Source organism: Varanus komodoensis, unplaced genomic scaffold, assembly GCF_004798865.1.
Source record: "Varanus komodoensis strain SLA01 unplaced genomic scaffold, ASM479886v1 scaffold73, whole genome shotgun sequence".
NCBI lineage: Eukaryota > Metazoa > Chordata > Lepidosauria > Squamata > Varanidae > Varanus > Varanus komodoensis.
The window spans coordinates 1907227-1928590 of NW_025336386.1; the positions used below are offsets into that span (position 1 = coordinate 1907227).

The following is a 21364-nucleotide window of genomic DNA, read 5'->3' on the forward strand; positions in this document are numbered from 1 at the left end:
AGGGCACCGGGGCGCGCAGGCGGGAGGAGGCAGCCCGTCTCAGCACGGGCGCGCTTGCTCCAAGGAAGCGGTGGCCGAGGAGCTCCCTCGGAGAGTCTGCTCTTGCCAAGCTGGGTGCCACGTCTGCCACACCCGCTGAGGAAGAGCGCCTTGCGGGATGAAGGGAAGGGCCGTCTCCAAGGCGCTGTGGCGTCCCTGCGGTGAGAGGACGGGCCCTACCCAGGCCCTCACTGCTTGACGAAGCCCAAGCCCCTGTGGCCATGCAGGCGGGAGACATTCCCCGCCAGGTCGTCCGCGGAGGACTGCTGCAGGCTGGCCGGCAGGTAGATGAAGAGGTAGATTAAGCCCAGGAGCAGGAGGGCCACGGCCAGTGGGACCCCCCAGTCAGTAATGAACAGAGTCTCCTGACAGCGAGCTTGGAACATAGGAGCAGCGGGCCGACTGGCATTCTAGCAGCCTGCCGGGCACCCGGGAACTGGACGCGTCTTCGGCTTCCTTGCGCCGCTCTGTCAAAAGCCAAAAGGCAGCCGCTCTCACGCCCGTAATCTGATTACAGCCGGCAATCTTGGTCTGGCGCGAGGCCAGATGAGGGCTCAAGTGGAGGGAGCGTGCCCAGCGAGCCTCTCGGCGGGAGGCTGAGACAGGAGCCTCGCAGGGCTTCTCCTGGGAGGGGACCCACACTTCTCAAGCAGCAGACGGAAGACAAGACGCGGAGGAGCGGAGGAGATGTCAGACACGGGGACATATATTCCTGGAAAGAGGCGGCAGTCCAGTGCTATGCAAGGGCCGGATGCAGCTGCCTGAACACACGCCAGCCTCTAAAGCTCCCTGAATGAGTGCATGGGATTTGGTACAAAGCAACATCCGCAAGAGTATTAACCTCGGGCACCGTTCTGCAGAAGGGCAGCGAGATCTGTCACTTGAAGAGGAATGCACCAGGCCAGGGTCGGGCACTGGAGGACGCGGGGCGTGCGTGCGTGCGTGCGTGGGCCCTGATGAGAAAAACAGGGCACACAGTTGCCAGGCCAGGCTTCGGAAAGGAGGGGGAGAGGAGGGGAGGAGTCTGCGTCGTGGTTCTGGCACCAGCCCGCTAGACCCGGTCCCCCAAACGGAGGCAGGGGCAGCCTCCACGCGACCAGGCGGGCGCACATCCTGAGCAGCGGCCGCAACGGCCATGCAGCCCACCGTGTGCGGATGCAGGGGGCGAGCGGGCAGCCTCGGCACTCGGCTCTCACGGAGCCCTACAGGGAGGAAAGGGCTGGACGGCTGCCCTCCGCCAGCCGCCTCTCGTGCGCATCACGGATCCTCTCAGGAAGAGCTGGAGGGCAGCCGGGCTCTCTGGCGAGCGGCACCAGTGGGAAGAAGTGGCACAGCACCAGCCTTGCGGGGAGCCCCCTCGGCTCTCCTGGGCGCCCAGCCACCTCTGGCCTGCACCGGGAGGCCCTTCAAAGGATGCTCAAGGGAACTGAGGCCCCCTTGGGGGCTGCCGGATGCACGTGCTCTCCCACTCGGGCAGCAGGAGACCTGGCACGGCTGCTTGCTCCACCCTCCCCCATCCTTGGGATGAGACTCCCACAATGGGATGGGGGGAGATGCTCCAAGGTCCCCCACATCCATCACTCAAGAGCTCTTGCAAGCACGCCTGCAGAATCTGCAGGCGCACAGACAGGTTTGCACCGTGCCTCCCCCACATTCGTATGTCGGCCACTTGCGAACCAGGGAAAACGCCAACCGGGCTCTGCAAAGCGCACCTCCCAAGTCCCCCGAAGGCCACCTGTGCTTGCCGCATGCAGTCGGGGACCGTGCAGGCCTGATGGCGGCCACCTTCCTCATGGCACTTCTATGCTACAAGCAGCAGGATGGGAACTGGGAGGGGAAAGGGCTACAGGATCCGCCACCCTCCTGCAAACGGGCCAGGAGCAACGCAGAAAGGTTGCCTGTGCGTGCCACTGTCCACAGGGAACGGCAACAACACCTGGATCAAGGATCAAGTTCGACTTCTTCAGTAGAGAGGGAAAGTCAGGGCTCACGGGGCAGAGGTGGGAGGGAGGAAGGAGCCATGTGCTGAAAGTTGACCCACTGAGAGGGAAGGGACATCTTCACTGCCCGTTCAGGGAGGGCCTGAAGACCATGCATTCGTTTCCAGAGCCTTTGGCCAAGGGATAAGAGAGCTTAGCTGAAGCCTCAAATCTCTCTCCTCTGCCCTGATTATCTTGCATCACATGGCTGCCTAACGCCACCCCTCACTGGCGCTGTGTGGTCTTTTCTGACAAGACCACCGGATACATAGCTTTGTCAAAACCAGTGAAAAATGAAAAATAAAAGCAGAGGAAGGGGCATGCTGCCAGGAGCATTCTGGGGTTTTTTGGGTGCTGATTTCAGAGATACTCAAGGTCAAAACAGCAGAAGGAGATTAAATGTTGCATCTCAGCAATTTTCTACAAAACCCACTAATCCCTTAGGACTGGTAATGAGATTTCAGCTCAGAAACAGAAGCTCTGTCGTGCCAGGCCAGAAAACATAACAGACTGTATGACGAACGCCAGCACAGTGCAAAGGTGATGATTCCACAAAAGCACCAAAAGCGCACAGAACACAATTAAGACTGCAGAATCCTGCTTCCTGGAATCCATTTCCATTGTGAACAAAGTTTCTAGCCCTCAAGGCTGCACAGCAATGCTAAAAAGCACTTTGGCCATGCCTGTGAAAACCTCCGACACCAAGGAGAAGGTCGCAGAGTGAGATTTCCCATGCTGGCAATGGCTTTTGCATCCTTAAGTCTCACGACCAGCAAAATGTGCGGAAAAAGCAGGACTATAAAGCTGATTTCTACATACTAACGCCTGGAGCAGGTCAAGCAAGCAGGACGACCTTGAGGCACTCACGGGTCCAGCGTGTAGATGTACTGCCCGTCGGGGGTCCGCTGCTGGTGGTAGGTGAGATTATAGGCCAGCATGGTGGCGATCAGGTTGGCCAGCTGCTGCTTCTCCTTCTGGCTGTACAGCTGCGTGTTCACCTGTGGGCCGAGAGCGGTGTCAGGGGTGCGAACAGGCCTGCCTGGCCTCCCCATGCTGCTGGCGCGCAGGGGGGCATTACGGCCGGCGGGCCTAACACAGGGGACTGGTTTGGCCCAGAGGGCAGAAACCTGGCTGGCAGAAGCAGGCTTCCCTTCCCATTCTCCCCACTGCAGTCCCATCAGCCCCCGGAAGACGCTACGGGGAGGTGGGTGCAGCCGGCATAGGCACCTCCCATGGACACAGCCCTTCCTTCCCCAGAAGGCCGCTCCTGCTCCAGATCACTTCCCTTTCTCTAGTACGCAGGAAACCGCTCAGTCCCCTGATCCTATCAGAATGGCAGCGCAAGCAATTCTCCTCGTTCCGAGGCCCCACTCTCCCCCCACGTGCACTGGGCAAGGACGGGACGCCTCGCTTGCTCCCGAGAGCCTGCTCCTCCAGGCAGCACCAGCCCAGGCAGGAGAGCAGCACTGCAGCGCAAGCCGGGAAGCCGGACGGGTGAAGCTCACCCTGTGCACACGACGCGGTTGGCAACAGAATGTTCTGCGGTGCCAGGGGCGCAGCAGGCCTGCGGCTGGGCAGTGGGCAGAGACAGGCTGGCACCCTCCCCACATGCTGGACTACAACTCCTAGCATCCCCCAGCCAAGATCTTGCAGCCAAGAGGGGAAAATGCTTGTCTGCAGCAGGTGTCTGCTGACCAAGTGGGAACTGGTGCGTTCAGATGACATGAGAACCCACATTCAAAGGTTAAGTGAATCACAGAATCATAGGACATCAGAGTTGGGAGGGGCCATGATCGGGTCCAGCCCCCTGCTGTTGCAGGAAACCAGCTGCATCATCCCATCCAGATGGCTGCCCAGTTTCTTTCCGAATGCCTCTAGTGTGCGAGAGCCCACCATCTCCCTAGGCAGCTGGTTCCACTGCTGAATTGCTCTGACAGTGAGGCAGCTCTTCCTGATGTCCAGCCTGAATCTGGGCTGTTGCACCTTGACTTGATTATTCCAGGCTGGGCTGTTGCACCTTGACTTGATTATTCCGTGTCCTGCACTCTGGTGTCAGCAAGGAGAGACCTTGCTCTTCCTCTTTGGAACAGCCTTTGCGGTACTTATAGAAGGGTTGGTGTGCATTCTTGCTGAAAACCATGCTGCCCAAACTCAGCTGAAGTTAAAAAAAATGGTTTGTGAGCACGGTTGCATTCGGAAAAGATACCCCACAGTTCAGCAACAATCCACAGTCAACCCCTATGGGTGGGCTACTGCTTTACCTGGACCCAGCCATGGCGCAGTGACACTGTCGGCAGGTCCTTGAGTCTCTAGAGAGAGCCAGGCAGTCCACTGAGAAATGCTCTTACTGCCAGGCAGCTTCCCAAGACAGGGCTCTCCAGGTGCAGCCAACTCCAACTCCTGTGTTACTCAGACAGCACAACTAAATGACCAGCCCCCGAGTGATGCAAAAAGTTCTTCATGCATCAAATATCTGATTTTTCCTTCTGTTATTGTGCTTTTAAGTTATGCTTTAATTTTTTCACGCTCGTTTTAACTATCTTTTAATTTTACATTTTGTTAAGCCACTCTGAGCAACAATTCTCGGTAGGACAGATGTGCGTGAATCCAATCCGATCCATGCACTTCACATGAACCGTATAAGCGCTGCCCACAGAGCCAAGAGCTCCAAGTCGCTCTGGCAGGCCAGCCCAACTCCACGCTGCAGAGCAAGGTGGGGCTCCGTGCTGCCCCCCCCCTTTCTGAATTGGCAGGGAAAGGAACTGGAAGGGCAGCAGATGCCAGCACCGAAAGCCTCTGGGATAAAAAGGGTGAGGGAGGGAGAGAAGGAAGGAAGGAAGATCTGCACTGGTCTGCACAGCCGTGCACTCCCTGAACCCACCCCAGAGAAGCCGCAGACTGGCAGAAATGCTGGACCAGTTTTCAGCGTGCCACATGACACGTGGAGTATTTTTGGTCTGGTTGTCACTCAGACAGGATGGACCACTTCAAGTGGTCTTACTGAGATAGGAAGCTGGTCTTGGGGCTGGAACACTGTAGGCAAAGGCTTAACTTGACTGAATGCTCTTCCATTTCCACGCATGCAGAAACCTGGAATGTCAGGGAAAGGGGTATACTGCCACTTTCTTCTTGAAATGCTGCCTTTCTGTGAGTGGGGAACTTTTCTTTCCGGAAAAAATGCTGCCTGCAAGCCCCAGCCTGCAGGATGAACTGGTGCAGGCAGAGGCAGGCTTGCCACCCCAGTGTGACACAAGGAAGAGCCACACACAAAACCTTATGATGGCGAGAAACTGCACTGCACCGCACTGCCTTCAGCGGCAGAGCTTGCGGGGGCTTTGCACGCCACGGAAGGCGCAGCTCTTGGCACACGGCTCCTGAGCCATCCCTTTCTTCACTGCCCCCGCTGCTGATACAAGTGGTCCTGCCCCAAGAAGTATTCCCCCCCACCCCCCTGTGGAGGGACCCCATACCGGTCTCAGCTTGGGCGAGATAATCTCCAAGAGGAGGCAAAGAACGTCAAGCACGAGAGGCTGGGGGCTGGTGCGGCTCCGGGAGGCAGGTGCGACCCCAGAGACCATGGAAGCGACGAGGTTCTGCATCTGGGTCAATTTCTTCAGGGCCTAAACAAATCAGATGGAACCCGTGAGGCCTCCAATCAGAAAAGGGGAGCCAGTGTCACTGGGCAGAAAGAGCACAACGTCAGGGATGCTCAGCTTGGGAAAGAGCAGCAGGGGCTGCGAGAAACGATGCCTGGCGTGGTGAAAGCGGACGGGGCGCTGCGAGAAATTAAAGCCGGGCGGCGGGGCGGTCACATCACCCTACACAGCTGGCTGGTGGGAGATTTAGGACAGGTAAAATAAAGGGCTCCTGCATGAACCGCAGCGCTCCCGTGAGATGTCCTACCCCCAGATGCAGTGGTGGTCATTGATCTGGATGCCTTTAAAGGGGGATGATAAACATTCATGGGAGAGAAGGCCCCCAACAGCCTTTGGGGCAAGAGAGACAGCAAAAGCGGCCAACCTCTCCCAGCACACCCCAACCAGGAGTCTTCGCCGAGGTATTAAACAACGAGCTCTTCTGTATGCCAAGCTGGGGCTGGGCTGTTGGGCTAACAATTCCTCCCCTGGACGGGGAAAGGAGGTTTGCACACTGGGGATTCAAGGACCAAGGGGGGGAAAATGCGGAAGACCCCTGGCAGGAAGAGGAGGGCCCATCTTCAGCTCCCAAAAAACTGGGAATATGCTTTTGGGACCACAAAGAAAGTGGTCTAAAGCTGAGCACCTCCCCACCCTCCCAGGCCTCTGCTCCTGATAGATTCTCCGATACATACCTCATGCTGGCTGTTAGGGTAGGAGAGCCTGGGAACACTGGGGGCTGCGAAGAGCACGTGGAAGCAGGCGAGGAGGAAGGGCAAGTAGCGCAGCAGCTGGAAGTTCTGGCCGTGCAGGACGGCCCTGTTCAGGAGATCCGCAAAGGCCAGCCACTCCAAGGCCAGGCAGACGGAGCCAAAGCTGGAATCCCTCATCTTCATGTTCAGGAAGTTGTCGTACAAGCCCTGCCAAGGGATGCGGAAGCAAGTTCCAGCCCGCGGCTTCTGCCCCGACTGCTCTGGGACATTCTCTCCTTTTTACTCCACTGCTGCTTTTTGTTGAAATACCATTTACACTCATTCTTATTGGCGCTGATACTGGACATCGCGACCACTGCATCCTGCTACCCTTGTGTGACGCCCAGAGCGCCTGCCCCGCGTGACGCGTGGTACAGAAAGTAAGCAAAGCCTTGCAGCTGCCAGAAGGGCTATTCTGCTGCACCAGGGAGAACGATGCCTTCCAGCTGCTCAACGGCTGGGTGCACTGCAGGGACAGCTGTCCTGGACTGTGCTCTCTGGGTTCATCAACCCCAGGAGGTCCACCAAAATCAGAGCCTGAGCAACTTCCAGAACCACCAGAAGTCTCTGTTATCTGAAGCTAAGCTGAAATCAGCAGGCATGGCACACGTCAGAGCATTAATTCCTGTTCATACAGCTCCAAAGCTTTAAGACGCACTTCGGGTGCTTGGGAAGGGTGAGCTGGCTTGCACACTGGCTAGAATCTCTCCTGTTCCTGTGGGCCCTGCCAAAGACATTGGCCGGATTGCAGTCTTGACGGTGTGGGAGAAAGGGATTATTTTATCTTATTTCTACACTGCCCAGTTGTTGAAGGTCTCTGGCCAGTTCACAAACAATCAAAAAGATACAATAAAACACAGTTTAACATTCCGGGATGCAAACTGGAAAGTGCTTAAATATACCAGCATGCAAAAATATAAAACAGTTTAACATCTCAAATAGATTCATTAAAAACTAGACCCAACTGAAATTGCTGCCATGGCTCATCGTATGCCATCAAATGCCTGGGAGCAGCTGTAATCTGGCACCCAAAAGATGCCCGAGCGGCACCAGGAGGGCCTCAGTGGGGAGACCGTTGGGCGGCTGTGGGGCCAGCACGGAAAGGGGATGTGGGAGAAGCCACGGTCTGCACGTGGGGCTCACCGCCACCCGCACACACTGGCCCACGCAGGGAGCTGGGCAGGGTGGGCAGGTGGCCACTGGGAAGGAGGTCCCCAGCACAAGGGAAGGTGAATCGGTGGGGCTGCGAGGCAACTGGGCAACTGAGCACAGAGGGGTGGGAAGGGCAGAGGCCCCTGCTGGGCAAGTAAGAGGAAACTGGGGCAGGACGCCAGGGCCGGGCGAGGCCGGGCGGAGGATCTGGACGGCTCAGACAGAAAGCTACGTACCTGGGCGAGCTTTTCATGCTCTCCAGAGGACACACCGAGGTGCAGGATGTGGTAGAACCGCTGGGTGGCCGCCTTCAGGAGGGACCGGCCCGCCTGCGCACCAGAGGTGTCCCCCCTAGCGAGGAGGCAGGCTGGGGTCGAAGGGTCCATGCCTATTCTCTGCCTTGGGGCGGAAAAAGGAGGCACAGGGTGAGAAGTCCTGCAGTGCAGGGCTGTGGAACCGTCAGTGTGGCACTTGAGGAAGGAGAGAGCTAGGAGGGGCCCTGGATCGCATGTCTGTGTCGCACATGCACGCAGGGTGGAGAACAAGCAATGATTCTTTTTAAAAACCATCATTAAAAATTGGATTTTTAAACATAAAATGCTTTTTGAGGGAAAAAAATCTATCTAAAGATAGTCTTCTGTTTAAGAAACATTATAGTCCAAAGGTTATTCACCATGAAATAAGGATTAGTTTTTCATTATGAAGCGTGAGACTGTGTATTCATGCAATGTTCATTTTTTCTGGCAAATGAGTTCCATATCTAGGTTTCGGTAAGATTACTGGGCATTCTTTCTATCTAGAAGATACTATCACAGAGGCTTGGTTTTACAGCACTCAAAGCTGTGCCTGTGTGTCCGCGGAGATCACGTGCCTCTCCTTCACAGCAAAGATGTCATAAAATGAACAGACAGAGTTGAAAAAAAGACCGTAATCCCACTGTTCCTCTGCAAATCTTTGTACACAGAATCAGCCCCTTCCCTCTTAAGGGCGAAGCTTCCAAAAAATCCATGCCTAGAAGAAGCTTGTCGGGAGTGGAACAGATCTGCACAAGAAGCGAAGGGTGAAGAGGGAAGAGCAAGCGGTAAAAATGAAAGGGAGCTTTGTGAGCGGAATTAACTCCACAAGCCTCTGGATCTTTCGGTGTCTAGCCTGAGGTTTCTCACATTATTCCTTCCCTGGAGGAGAAAACCTGCAATGGCAACAGGCTGCGAAAGAGCTCCAGCTTGGGAATATTTTCATCAAGTTCCTCTACCGATGGGTAAGGCAGGCATGTGTGCAAATTCTGCAGAAAACCATGATTTCCAAAAGAGGGAGAGAGAAGGGGAGCCGCCCTCCGAGGCCGCGTCACGCGGGCGCCTCTATCTGCACGACTCTCTGTTCCAAGGGAACGCCTGGAACCGAAGGGGGAAGCAGGAAGCGGCTCCCACAGCCTCCTCTAAGGACTGCAGGCAGGCGCCTCTGTGGCAGAAGGAACAAGCAGGGAGCACCAGGCCAGGCAGCTGCTGGCGCAGAGACTGCAGAACGGGCTCATCACTGCACACCAACAGTTGCCCGACAGAATGCTAGCTGATGTATTTTCATATGCATCTTCATTCTTTCCAGAACCAGTCACAAGCCCTGAATACACTTACACATGGGCCCAGGAAAAAAATTAAAACAAGGTGAAGGATGGGCCAAATCTATCAACTCCCAAAACACAGATCAAGAACCGTCCCCAAACTTTCAGCGGCCTACACAATTTTTACAATCATTTCAACATTCTTCTATAGAATATAGATAAATACTTTATTTCTACAAATGCAACTTTCATTTGCAATATTTCTTCCAGTCTCAAAATCTGGGGTATGCTTATTTTTCCTTTGATTAAAAAAAAAGCACCAACATACAATTCAGCAGCAGCAGCAGGAAATTAATTTTCTGTGGTTTGGAAAGGATTTACTGAGGGGAAAAAAGAAAAAAAAGGAAAGAAAAACCTCTTTGTTCTCACCTCTGCATCCTTGGGAGCTGGAAGATCTCCTGCCAGATGGAAAACAGCCCCTTGTTTTGATCTTTTAAGCCAACCTGAGCAGCCTGGACTGTCCTCACGGTCAATTCTTTCTTCCCCTGGCCATGCAGGAACTTCAAGGACAACAATGAGAGATTTGAATCCAAAAGTGGGATTGAAAGGTGTAAGAGGCAGAAAGAGGGCGATGTTATGAGCGTGTCTTTTTCAGGGGTGGTTTCTGAATAAACATGGGATGCAAAATTTGCCTGCCAAATTCACCCTCCTGATAATCACTGCTTCCGTTCCTAAAAAGTTTCCAGCTCATACGGTTCAGAAAATTTCAGATGCAGTATGTCCAGCCAGCCCCTTGCTTCTGCAGTTTCAGCAGGCATGTGCAGCCTGTGTACTTTTCCAAAATTCTATCTGCTTACGTGTGACTGTCCCCAAACCTTGCAAAAGGGAGAGCTGAAGAGGAAGGGCATTCTGAAGCGGTCACCTGCATGGGGTCACCCCCCCCCCCCCGGCCAGGTGGGGGGACCAAGACTGCCAGCACTGTGACTTACCTGCAGGGTGTTAATGCAGGAGCGGATGTCGTTCTCTGCCTTCTCACACAAGGCCATGAGGGCCCCCGCATTGGCTTTCATGCCCTGCCTGACGGCGATCTGAAAGGGAGACGTTCACATTAGCAGCCCTGTCCGGGCGCAGCGCACCTGAGCAGGCTGACCGTGAGAGGAGAGGGAGGGTCTCAAAAGCTGGGCAGCCTCCGGGTGGGACGGCGTAGCGTGGCGCCCTGGCCAGCAGGGGCTGGAGCCGGTGGCCTTCCTGGCCCCCTCCAGCTTGACTCTGCCAGGATTCCAAGCCCAGCCCTGAGTGTGGCGTGAAGGCACCTGAGCTCCCCCCCACCCTTGAAGCTAAGCAGGTCTGGGGCTGGCCTCAGAGGCCACCCGGGGGTCGCATGGAGCCACCTTGAGCTCCACAAGGGGGGAAAGGGGGCAAGAGCAACACACAAAGCAAAGGGGCGAAGAGCTGCCAAGCATGCAGGCTTGCAATTGCACCCAGCGAAGTTTCTGGCCACGTTACTTCCTTGCCACAGCCGGCTTTACCCCAAGAGGAGGCGGCGGCATGGTGTGGGTTCCCCTCATGCCAGAAACACCTGGGGCCAGCACTGTTTTCGACTGGCGCTGGAGAAAGGAAGGCAACCTTCTCGGTGTGGAGACCCACACGGTGTAGGAGCGGCCCCACTGCCCCACAACAGCATGGCAGGAAGCAAGTTCTCTACCGAGGACAGGTGAGCAGGCAGGGCCATAGGCTGCCTCCCAGGTGCTGAGCTACGTTTAAGGTCTTGCTATTGATTTGGGACCAGGACACCCAGCTGCCCATCCTCCCTTGTTCACGCTCCGCCGGCACCCGAAATCCTCCACGCAGGCCTCACTGGGTGGCTCCAACAGACGCCTCCCGCCGGCAGCACACGAGCGGACCGCCCAGCGGAGGGCACCATCCAGCGCGCTGCACCGAAGCCTTCCGCCCCAGAGGGCTGCGGGCGGCCAATGGAAGGCAGGAGGAATGCGGAGGATGGGACTGCATGCTGGGAATTGCAGGCCTTCTTGCCATCTACATATGCACAGGGTTGCGCCCTTTACCTGGTGAGCTTCTAGATTTACAATGATGTGTTTCAAGGCACGATCCGATCTGAATTTATACAGAACAAAGGATGCAACTTCCAGCATGCTCCAGCCACCAATGCTGGGAAATGCACGCCTTTCCTTCTCTCTGAAGTCACATAAAATTATGCCCTTAATTTCTGATTTGGTGAAGTGCTGACAAATATGATATTATGTACGTACACTGAGACAAACAACAACAGTGGGAAAGAGAAATGATTTTTTTGGCTTAATGGTAAAAAATGAAACCCATTGTTGCCAAGTGGCCTCGCCCTGCTCATCAATAAGCTGTTTTGTTCATCCTCAGAGTACCGGGTGGGTCAGGATTTAAATGCCCCGCTGCAGGAAGGGTCATGCTGCAGGCCAAGCGATCGCGGGGGAGGGAGAGAATGCGTGCTCTCGGCCTGGGCTACCTCGTGCAACCGCTGGACCAGCCTGGGTGGAGACGTCGAGGGGAAGTTGAGAAGGAAGGCCTGCTGCCTCAGCAGCCGCAGAGAAGGGACGTACCTAGAAGGCAAAGCAGTACCCTGATGAGCTGCAGAGAAGCCCTTCTGAGGCAGGCAAGAGCCGGCTGGAGGACGCCAGTGCCTGGGCCACCCCGCCAAGGCACGCCGAGGGCTTGCATTCCAAGCAACCAGCAAGTCTGGCTGCAGGCGGCACCTCTGGTCCGGAGCAAGCCGGCCTCAGAAGCGGAGGTGGCACGCTCGCAACCCTCTTGTGGTGGTTGGGACCGGAACATGCAAATCCCAAGGGGCACATGTTCAGGATAAGAAATATCACCGTGGAAATTTTGAATGTTCTCCTTACTATGCATAGGAAAAAGATCCATTTTAATATATGCAAAATATTAGACTAAGATCATAATTCTAAGACTCCTTGTTGTGATCCTTTAGCCTTAATATAAAAACCAAAACCGCTAACCCTTCTTCCATACACAGAAACCAGCTAATATGCCCAGTGTAATTCCCACAACGCTTTAATTTCTCAGCAGGCAGTATTTCCCCCCCCCCCCCCGCGCACAATTTCTTGCTCAGAGCAAGTCTCTCACTGGTCATTGCAAATGCAGATGATTGGCCGCAGGAGAAGACCGCCCTCCTTCCTCCTCCTCGTCCCCGCTGCCTTTGTGCCGCCAGTTCCCAGTTCTGCCTCACCAGGCTTCCAGTTGATTATGCTTAACAGCACATTGATAGACACCTGGAAAGCAGGGAAACAACACAGACAGAAACAAAGGCAAGCATGCACACAGCAGAAGCACCGCTGTGTCCTACCTGGGGGAGAGCCGCAAGGAGAGGCAAGCACTGCAGCCCAGTTGGATGCGGGGGGTGGGGGCTGAAGCACCGAGTGCAACCGGTCCCTCCCAGGCCACTTCCTGAATGAAGGAATCACAACCTCAGGCAGCTCACCCCATGAATTTTTTTTTGTATTTTTGTATTTAATGGTAATTTATTATGTTCTATTGTATTTCAATGTATTTTATTGTGTTGTAAGCCACCCCGAGGTTTCGGCAAGGGGCGGCATAGAAATGTTATAATGATGATGATGATGATGATGAATGTCTTGGGGTCAGACCCAAGTAGCAGAAATTCAAATAAAAGGGAAAGCATGGGGCCTTCCTTCACGCAAGCCAGCGAGCGAGCTAACCGCTGTGCTGATCACGAACTGAAAGGCAGCCTGCCAGTTGCTGCAGCACTTTCGCTGTGCGATGGGTTTTCCCGTTGCTGCCTTCTGGTGGTCTGCTTAACACAGTTCGATTCTGTATGATGTGCTTGATTGCCCTGGGCTTCGTCTGGGAAGGGGAAGTGGGACACTGCAAACCAGGACAATGATAAAACGGCAGGGGAACTGTTCGCAAAAATTACCTGGAAGGCCACCCAGCCACTGGCTGTGGCCATGACCGCTCATGTTCTCTTTCCTGTTTCACTAGCGCTCTGCAACCGGGGAAGGAAAATCCAAAGAGCAGAAACAGGCCATCTGCCCAAACCCCAAGAAGAAAGCAGTTCACTATCCCCAGAGGAGCAAGTGACAGGAAGATGGGGACCTTAGTCCCCCTGGAGAACCACTTACCTCTGGGGCACCATCTATCTCATCGATGACCAGGCAGTTGGGCTTTTCACTGGCTCCCAGCACCGATTTCATCTGGGTGGCAGCTTCAATCCGTGTCCGGAAGATCTCCGGGCTGCGGTCGTCACTGAAACAAAACCCCTGGGCTAAGGAAAGGGGTGGGGGCAGGCTGCAGGAGGACCCCTCTGGGACCTCGCTTTCCGTCCGCCTCCTGAGAGCAAATGTTCACGCGTAAAGCCAGTTCCGTTCAGGAAGACAGCTTTGTTCGCCCTTGTGGAGGACCGTCATGCATGTGAGACAGAGGAAGCCCTGCAACTCTCAGCCCACTGGGGGTAGCAGGACCTTTTCTTGCCTGAATGTGTACAGAATCGTACCTTTAGAATCCCACAAGACCTTAAGGTTCGCTGCTCTGGTTCTTTGCAAACCTTGAATGGGCCTACGCGGATTTATTCCTGATACATGAAAGTGACCTGCTGTGTGAGGGGAAGGAAGTACCTAAAGGCAACTGCCTGAAATGTGCCACAAAGTGATGTTTGCATGTGAATCTGGATGGTGCCAGACTGCGGTGGATGCTTCCAAACTCAGACAGACACCAGGGAATGCTGACGCCTGGGGCGCAGGCGACACCCACTTGGGCCTGTCAGCCATCACCGCCTGTGCCGCACACCTTTCCGACCCGAGGCAGAGTGCCGGGCCATTCGGTCATGCTCCTGGCCCTCTCCACGCAGCCCCTAGAGGCCTCCTCAAGCCCCACGGCTTCCAGAGGGCCCCACACGCATGCAGACGGCACCAACCCTCTCTCGCTTTCCTCCCGATTGGCTCCCTCCCTCCAACCGCCTTGTCCATATTTCTGCTTAGCTGTTCTGCCGCCATCTCAAGTCCCATTCAGGCCAAGAATGAACTGACAGTCTTTCTTTCTAAGCACTCTTCGCTGCATATGCTTCCTTTTGTTAATCTTATTACCTGCTGAAGCAGCATTCTCCAACACCCCTAAACGTTGATTCTGTCAAGGAACGAACCATGAAACAAGACACTTGATAGCTCACAAAACAGAGGGAATAAATTTAGCTACCTCTATATACCTTAATCCAGCCCTCACCGGCTTCCTTCAGATGCTTCCTTCTCCATTACATGAGCCCTTGCTCCACTGCACACTGAAACAACGGCCTAACACTGTCACACCCCTTTTACAGATGCAAAATGGAAAAACAGAGAGCTCAGACTGTGAAGGGATCCGAACCTACAGTGCCTGAGTCCAAATCCTATCCCACTAAATCACACCCGGCCACTAACCTTACAGAGGTTTTGTTTACCTTGAGCAGGATGGTGGAAGCTCACCTTGCATTGATCTCCACGGCATTATACCCAGCACGCTTCACAACCACATGAGCCAACGTGGTCTTGCCCAAGCCAGGGGGGCCACACAGGAGGGCAACCTGTGGGGAACAGAAAAAGGGAGGACAGGAATAGCAGAATTCAAGGCATCTGCATAATCTACTTCAAAAATAAAGGACAAGAACAAAAGCATATTCTCCCACAAGCATTTTCTCCTTGGCGGGGCCCATTCCCACTTCCATCTAGTTGCAAGGCAGTGTGGATTCTGCACTCCTGCTCCAAATTCTGCAGCACAAACGAATGAAGGATGCCAGCCTCTGCCACAACGCTGTCAAATTCTGTAATTATTCGTCAGTTTGGTCCAAACTTGTGCATTTGTAACACTCGGCCTTTGTAGCAAGTTTACAGTGCTGCAAAATGATCAACTTTGGAGAGCAAGCTTCAGAGCACGTGCAGATGGCCTCTACACATGGTCTGCACGTGCTCTGCAAGTAAACATTACACAGAAAGGCCACATAAAACAGTCTGCCAGGAAGGATACGTAACACGGTGATGCGTGTTTACCTGATGCATTAAAAACTATGAATGCCACAGTGCAGCTCGAGGGTGCACATGTGCAAAGCATTCCATGCGGAGAACCCAGCCTCATATCAGAGAACTCTCTCGCACGGATACATTCACTATCTGCGGAGGAAATCACGCTTTCATTTGGGGCAAGTTCACCCATCGCTAGTCCTGCAGGCCCCCCTGCTGCCCTTGTGGTGTCAGCTTGGCCCTCCGGGGTTCTCCCTGTCCCTGTCCCTAACCTGAACCTTCCCCAGCTTCTGCACAGGTTTTTCACCCCTTCTAAAGAGGCTGAAATGCCTCTTCAAAGGCTTAGCAACTGATAGCAAGAGCTAAAATACGCTGCCATGGTGCTCCCCACACCCCCTGCCTTTGGAACACAACCCCCAAAGTCTTTTCAAATTGGAACTGGCTTGTCAGACTGAAGGAGACGCCTCCCGCCTGTCCCAAAGCATTACAGACATTCCAAGCACATGCTGAAGCCGTCACGCGGGAGGGTAGAGGGTTCCACGCAGCCCCTGCCCTCAGAGCAGCGCCCACTGCTCACCCTGTATTTGGGCCGGTTGTGCTGGTCCAGCTCAGCCTCTAGGACCTCCTCCACCAACTGGGCTTTGGTTTTCCATTTGCTCTGCTGCGCTTTGGGATGCCTGGAGGATGGGTGGGCCTCGGAACTCAGCTTGGCTTTCCGGGAAGGGGGCTCCTTCCCAAACACCACTTTGTCCCACAGCTTGAGCCACTTCAAGAGGCAGCGATTTGTGTACTGCAAGGAAGGAAAAGTTCACCCATGTGGAAATTGTTTGGCAAAGGTGCAAGAAGGAGGAGAAGGGCGCACAAGGTTTACAGAAGGGAGAGAAGGTGCTGCTCTTTCGTGCAGTTGAGGGATGAAGTGTGTCTCAAAAGCACACATGGTTTCCCACAACTAGACACCAGTTAGCTTACCCATTTTGCTGGGCTTTCTACTCAAGAGAGAACATGGTGGCATCCAAACCACACATCTGTTTGGTGACTAACCATGTTCCAGGAACACTGAAGGACAACAAGGCTCCTGGGAACAGCAAAAAGCTGCTCCTTAAAACCCCAACTTTCTCTGCTCCCACTTCCAAAACGTGAGATGTTGCCCACACGTGTTTGAGCCGGTCATTCCAACCACGGGCACGAGAAAGTTGCAAAGAAAGCGGGGCTTGCAAATGGAGCTTTGCACTCAATCCCAATCGCTGGGCTCATGCAAAGCAGCTGCAGCTGTGTGCACCGCAGCAGCAATTTGCAGCATCTGCCGGAAAGAGGCTCTCACGTCATCGCTGAGCAGTTCCACGTAGTGCCGTGGCGTGAACTGGTCGACCCAGAGGGAGTGCTGAGCCGACTCGTCCTCTTCTGCCTGGCCGCAGCTATCCTCTTTCAGGCCAGGCACCGTGGCTTCTGTCTGGTTCTCTTCCTTTGGAGAGCTGCAAGAAAGAAGGCTGGAAAGCTAAGCTGAAATGGAGACAAAAGCTTCCCAGTGCCCCACCCGACTCTCGCTTCTCCTTGCATAGCTGAGAAAGGACGAAACTGCTGATCCCAGGAGAAAGTGGGATGCACGGGAAACGTGTTGGCTGACCAGCTCCCTTATCCATGGAAGCTTCCTCTCGTTCCCAGTCCCGGGGAGGACAACTCGTGGCTCCGGGCTTATAAGAATAACCGAAACCTTGCACCAGAAGTCCAGCCCCACAACCTGCATGAACTATGCAAATTCAGGATATTTGCCTATTGTTTTGCAAAATTTATTTCTAGTTTGGTAATCCTAGGAGATGCCCAGGGCCTTGCCACCCCAAAGCACTCCTGTTCATCACACTGTCTTTCGAGGGTTCAGCAGGTACCAGTTCCTGGGTTTCCAGCACATTTTTCCAGCCACAAGCATCGGGAACCTGCCCTTTTACAACTGGCATGGAGCTTTGGGACAGGCTGGATATGGTAGGCGTCCATGGTGCACACCTGCCTTCCTCAGTCCCGTGTCGTCCAATGTACTGGACTGTAGTAGCATCCCCAGCTAGGCAAGGTGGTCCTTCAAGTTTCAACTCAGTGACATGCAGCTTCCGACCTCACCCCATTTTTCTTCCAGCCAGGATTGCAGCACAGAGGCAAAGTAAATGCTCCCCTGCATCGAAGGTCCTGCGGGGAACCTTATCTATAATCTATCTATCTATCTATCTGTCACATTTGTATGCTGCCACATAGCCAAAGGCTCTCTGGGCGGCCCACAGTGTGCAATATAAATATATTTAAAATACAGATAAAAATAAATAACAGTAAGAAACAAACCCATAAAACATAAGACACAAAAAACCTTGGCAGAACATTATCCTTGTCAGTAATGGATAACGCCAAGCTGGAGAGACTGCTGGTCTCACATGGTCTTGGAAGGCCCCCTCAGCTACGTAGAAGAACACCTGCCAGCCCACCTGTCCAGGGACTCCGTCAAGTGCTCCGAAGACTGAAGCATCTGCCTCCGGCGCTGAAAGGGGGAGAGAGAGTGCAGCTCAAGACACGGTCGCGAAGTGCACCGGAGAGCGAGGGGGTGCGCACGCAGGGCCCCCGTCCTCCTGCACAGAAGGGTTCAAGCAGGGCACTCACTGCTTGCGATTTCCTGAACCGGGGGGGGGGGTTCGTTTTTTATGGGTTTGCAGCATACAGAAACAGAACTTTACTCACTTCCTAACAACACCCCAAAAGTTTCATGAAAAGGCATGTTACTGGATACCCAAACCACCTTTCATTTTAGCAATATTCATGCACAAGATCTTGAAATTGGCACCTTGCATTTGAGCACCATTGAGTTTTTAAGGTTTTTTTACTGGACATACGGTCTACTGGCCCTGAAGCACTGCTGGATCTTGGGTGGCTGGGTGGGTGCCATCCATCTGGCTGTAAGCACTTTGTGAGATGACCATTGCATTTCATACCAAGTGCACACTGATTTTTGTATGCCTGTTAAGAGTCCAGTCATATATCGGCCGTGTGCTCTGCAGCGCTTTTGGGCTCCCCAGGGCTTCTTCCAGCTCTTTCATTCTTACAGGCCATGTTATCTGGTTTTATGATCTTGTACGATATTCCAGGTACTTTTAGGAGGATGTTGCTGCTGTCATCATTGTTATTTTACCATCAACCAAGTTGGGACAGTAGAGTTCCTTGCACTGAAACTTTCTGCTAACTGATGAATTGACTTCCTGCAGGTGCTCCCAGGGCCCCAGGGCCAAACCCATCCCTCCTGTTCCCACCTCACTGCCATCCACCTGTCCCGGCTGGCTGTCGACATGCCTTTCCCAAGAAACCCTCAAGCGAGTCCCTGCTCTCATCTTTGGCCCAAAGGCAGAGCGCAATCAAAAGCGAGATGCGGCCAAATCTAACCACATTCTTTGGGATGCCGCAAGCCTATGGATGCAGAAGGGGGAAAGAAAGAAGGGTGCTATGGAGCTGAAGGGATAACGCAGCACGTGGTGGAGGGGGTTGGATGGGTGGGTTGGGGAGGACAATACCTCTTCAGCCACCTGCTCCTTGAGGCAGGAGAACGGGACTCCCAGGAGGTGCAGTGCTCCTGACCTGCTGCACTGAGGCGAGTTGAAGAGCTGCAGAAACCAGACAGGACAGTTGCGAGGATGCGCCAGGCCGTGCCTGGCCTCCTCCGGACAGGGCGTGGCCCGTGCGCTGCAGCCGTACCTGCCTTTCCATCCAAGCATTCTTCACCACCAGAAAAACCCGGTTGCCGCTGGTGGAGGTCACATTGATATAGTCTGCCAGGATGGGTGGGCGCTTCAAAACTTTCTTAGAGCCCGTTTCCTCCGGTGGCACAAGATGCACTGGGGACACATCGGCTTCTTCTGTGCTGGCTGGGACCTCAAGTTTTGGATTTCTTCACCATAAAGTGCAAGGAAAGAGACACCCATCAGGAGGATTAACATACTCCATGTGTCACAAGCTTGGATCCCCCTTTCGAAGCAACAGACTGTTCTTTGGCAAAAGCTCTCTGTTCTCCAGTGTACATCCAGCTAAGCATAATCAGCAAAGAATGAATCTCTGAGCATGCACAGAGTAGTTTGCTAAGCCCACACTAGAAATGACCTCCAGGAGCACTCCTTTTGCGTACCCTGGGCCACCCCCTCTGAAGATGGGCCAGCCGTAGCTGCATGCTGCCCCTCTGGCTGGTTAGCCCTTTTCTCCTCACCTGGCTCCTGCCCCACACCCCCTCTTGGCAGCTGCGGACTCTTTCCTTCCCAACCCTCTGCAAAAGTGTGCTTTGAGACTGGGGCTGATTCTGGCAGAAAACGTGGCTCAGCTCCAGAAGTCACAAGCTCTGCGACGGATTTATCTGCAGCACTGCTCTGTTCCACCCCATCATTCAGGACCAGCGCTCACTTCTCCTCCAGTCCTGCTGCGAAGAAGCACTGCATGGCCTGTCTCCTCAGACACATACTGCAAGCGTGCTTCTGACTGGCCTGGTCCAGAACTGAACTGGCTTGGCTCAGGAAGAAGCGGCCTGGCAAGCGGCTGCAAGGAGACGGGAGCGGCCTTGCACATGGGCTCCCGGCCTTGACTGGACTCAAGGGAACTGCTCCCTGGGACTATGGAACAACACCAAGCCCAGGCCGATCGCACTGGCCCCACACAGCCAGGTGTCTCTGCAGCACCTGGCCCAAACCTGGGGAGAAACCTGGCGGAAGCCCTCCACTGACTCAAGAGGCAGGCTCCATGCATGGGAGGGAGGAGGGCCCCGCTGCCCTCCTGCCGGTGGACGCCTTTCTCCAAGTCCAACGAAAGTGATTGCGAAGTAAATGCAGGGCACGGGGAAGCACTTCTGTAGCCGAGCGTCCAACTGGGACCTGACTGGGAATGCTAAGCCACAGCCGTGGCGTTTGCCATCAGCACAGGACACCGACCCCATCAAAGTGTTGCTGTTAATATCCAAAGCACAAATTGGATTGGGACGGGTTTTCGGCAAGATCATCTGCTCCTGCTTAAGGATTGTTGTTTGGACATCAGCTTAGTTGCCTGGGGCCTCATGCCCCCGCATGTTATTCTGCTGCCTATGCCCTGGACTCTGACACCAAGTGACACAGCCGCCAAACAAACAAACAAACAAACAAACAAACGCCCCATGTTAAAGTTTTCCAGCCAAATCCTGTTTTTAACCGAATGGTGGTGACTCCAAGACTGCCAATACCGATTATGTCTCTGTTTGGTCACCTCATCACTGCCGCAAAGTCAAAAAGATAAAAACAATTATTTGGACTGTTTCTTGATCATCGGGGGCCCCAAGAGCTCCTCGGAGTGCAGTTCCATGAAAATGACCGTGAGCTGCAGAAGTGAGAAGCCATTGCTTGATCTTCCGTGCTGCATTTTGCTAGGCCGCCACTTTGGCAGTTTAGATGGCAGTTGGTGGCTTCAGGTTACCCCTCACCTGGCCACTCCAATCTGCTCCCTTCCCTGACCTGCCAACGCCACTTCTAGTCTTTGCCCAAAGTGGCTTTCGTGACTTCCTGCAGTCCTTTCCATGTCCTTTCTAACTTTTGACAGTCAGCCAGGAAGTTCAGCCCTTTCTGTTCTCCCTTCTCTAAAAAGTGACAGGTTTGCCCCTTGCAGCCCGGCATTTCTGCCAGGACCTGGGTTCCCTCGGCCACACGCCTTAATAGGGTCACCTTTCCCTCCTTGAAGGGCGGCTGCTAATCTGCCCCCCCCCCAGTCTCTTAATAGGCTGGCTTATTAGAACTCATACACTGGCCCATGTGCCTGATGGTGAGCTGAGCAATTTTCCTCTTCTATAACAAATGTGTGTTCGAGCACAAAACTGTCTGCATTCTTTGGGCTTCAGCGAGGGCACAAGCTGATCTTTCCACCTGAGAAGTAGCTGCACCACACCATAATATTCCCCCCTTTTCCAGCAGAGGGCTAACCTCACATCCTGCAATTCCAAAGGCATTCCCAGCGAAAGAGGCAGAGCTCCGCCATCTTGCAGCAGGTCCTCAAAACTCTTTCCGAAGTCCAGCTTCTTCACGGCTTCGAGACACCGCTGTCGCTTTGGCTTTGGTGCTGTCAGTCCAGAGGCACAAAAGGAAGAGAGTAAGGAGTGGCTCTCACAACAACCCAGTTCTTTCCACAGGACGGCAGAGCGCAGTTTGTGAGGAGCCCTTTGGGCCCAGTGGTCTCTGAGGGAGCCAAACTTCATCCCAAATGT

At 54.1% G+C, this 21364-nt stretch overlaps 1 protein-coding gene across 3 annotated transcripts in view; it reads right to left on the reverse strand.

The window, feature by feature from the left end:
- Positions 1–21364, reverse strand: part of CHTF18 (chromosome transmission fidelity factor 18) — a 31868-nt gene that overhangs the window by 7998 nt on the left and 2506 nt on the right. For all 3 annotated transcript variants that reach the window (XR_006416852.1, XM_044452582.1, XM_044452583.1), the window contains exons 3-18: positions 21084–21219; positions 18853–19045; positions 18672–18761; positions 17598–17650; positions 16454–16604; positions 15710–15922; positions 14602–14699; positions 13267–13390; positions 12251–12396; positions 11616–11709; positions 10105–10203; positions 9545–9675; positions 7794–7956; positions 6349–6573; positions 5489–5638; positions 2886–3016 (exon numbers count right to left, since the gene is read on the reverse strand). Coding sequence is in view for 2 of the 3 variants with exons in the window: in XM_044452582.1 (XP_044308517.1) it covers positions 2886–3016; positions 5489–5638; positions 6349–6573; positions 7794–7956; positions 9545–9675; positions 10105–10203; positions 11616–11709; positions 12251–12396; positions 13267–13390; positions 14602–14699; positions 15710–15922; positions 16454–16604; positions 17598–17650; positions 18672–18761; positions 18853–19045; positions 21084–21219 (2197 nt within the window). In the remaining variant the exon portion in view is untranslated. The remainder of the gene's footprint in view (positions 1–2885; positions 3017–5488; positions 5639–6348; positions 6574–7793; positions 7957–9544; positions 9676–10104; positions 10204–11615; positions 11710–12250; positions 12397–13266; positions 13391–14601; positions 14700–15709; positions 15923–16453; positions 16605–17597; positions 17651–18671; positions 18762–18852; positions 19046–21083; positions 21220–21364) is intronic.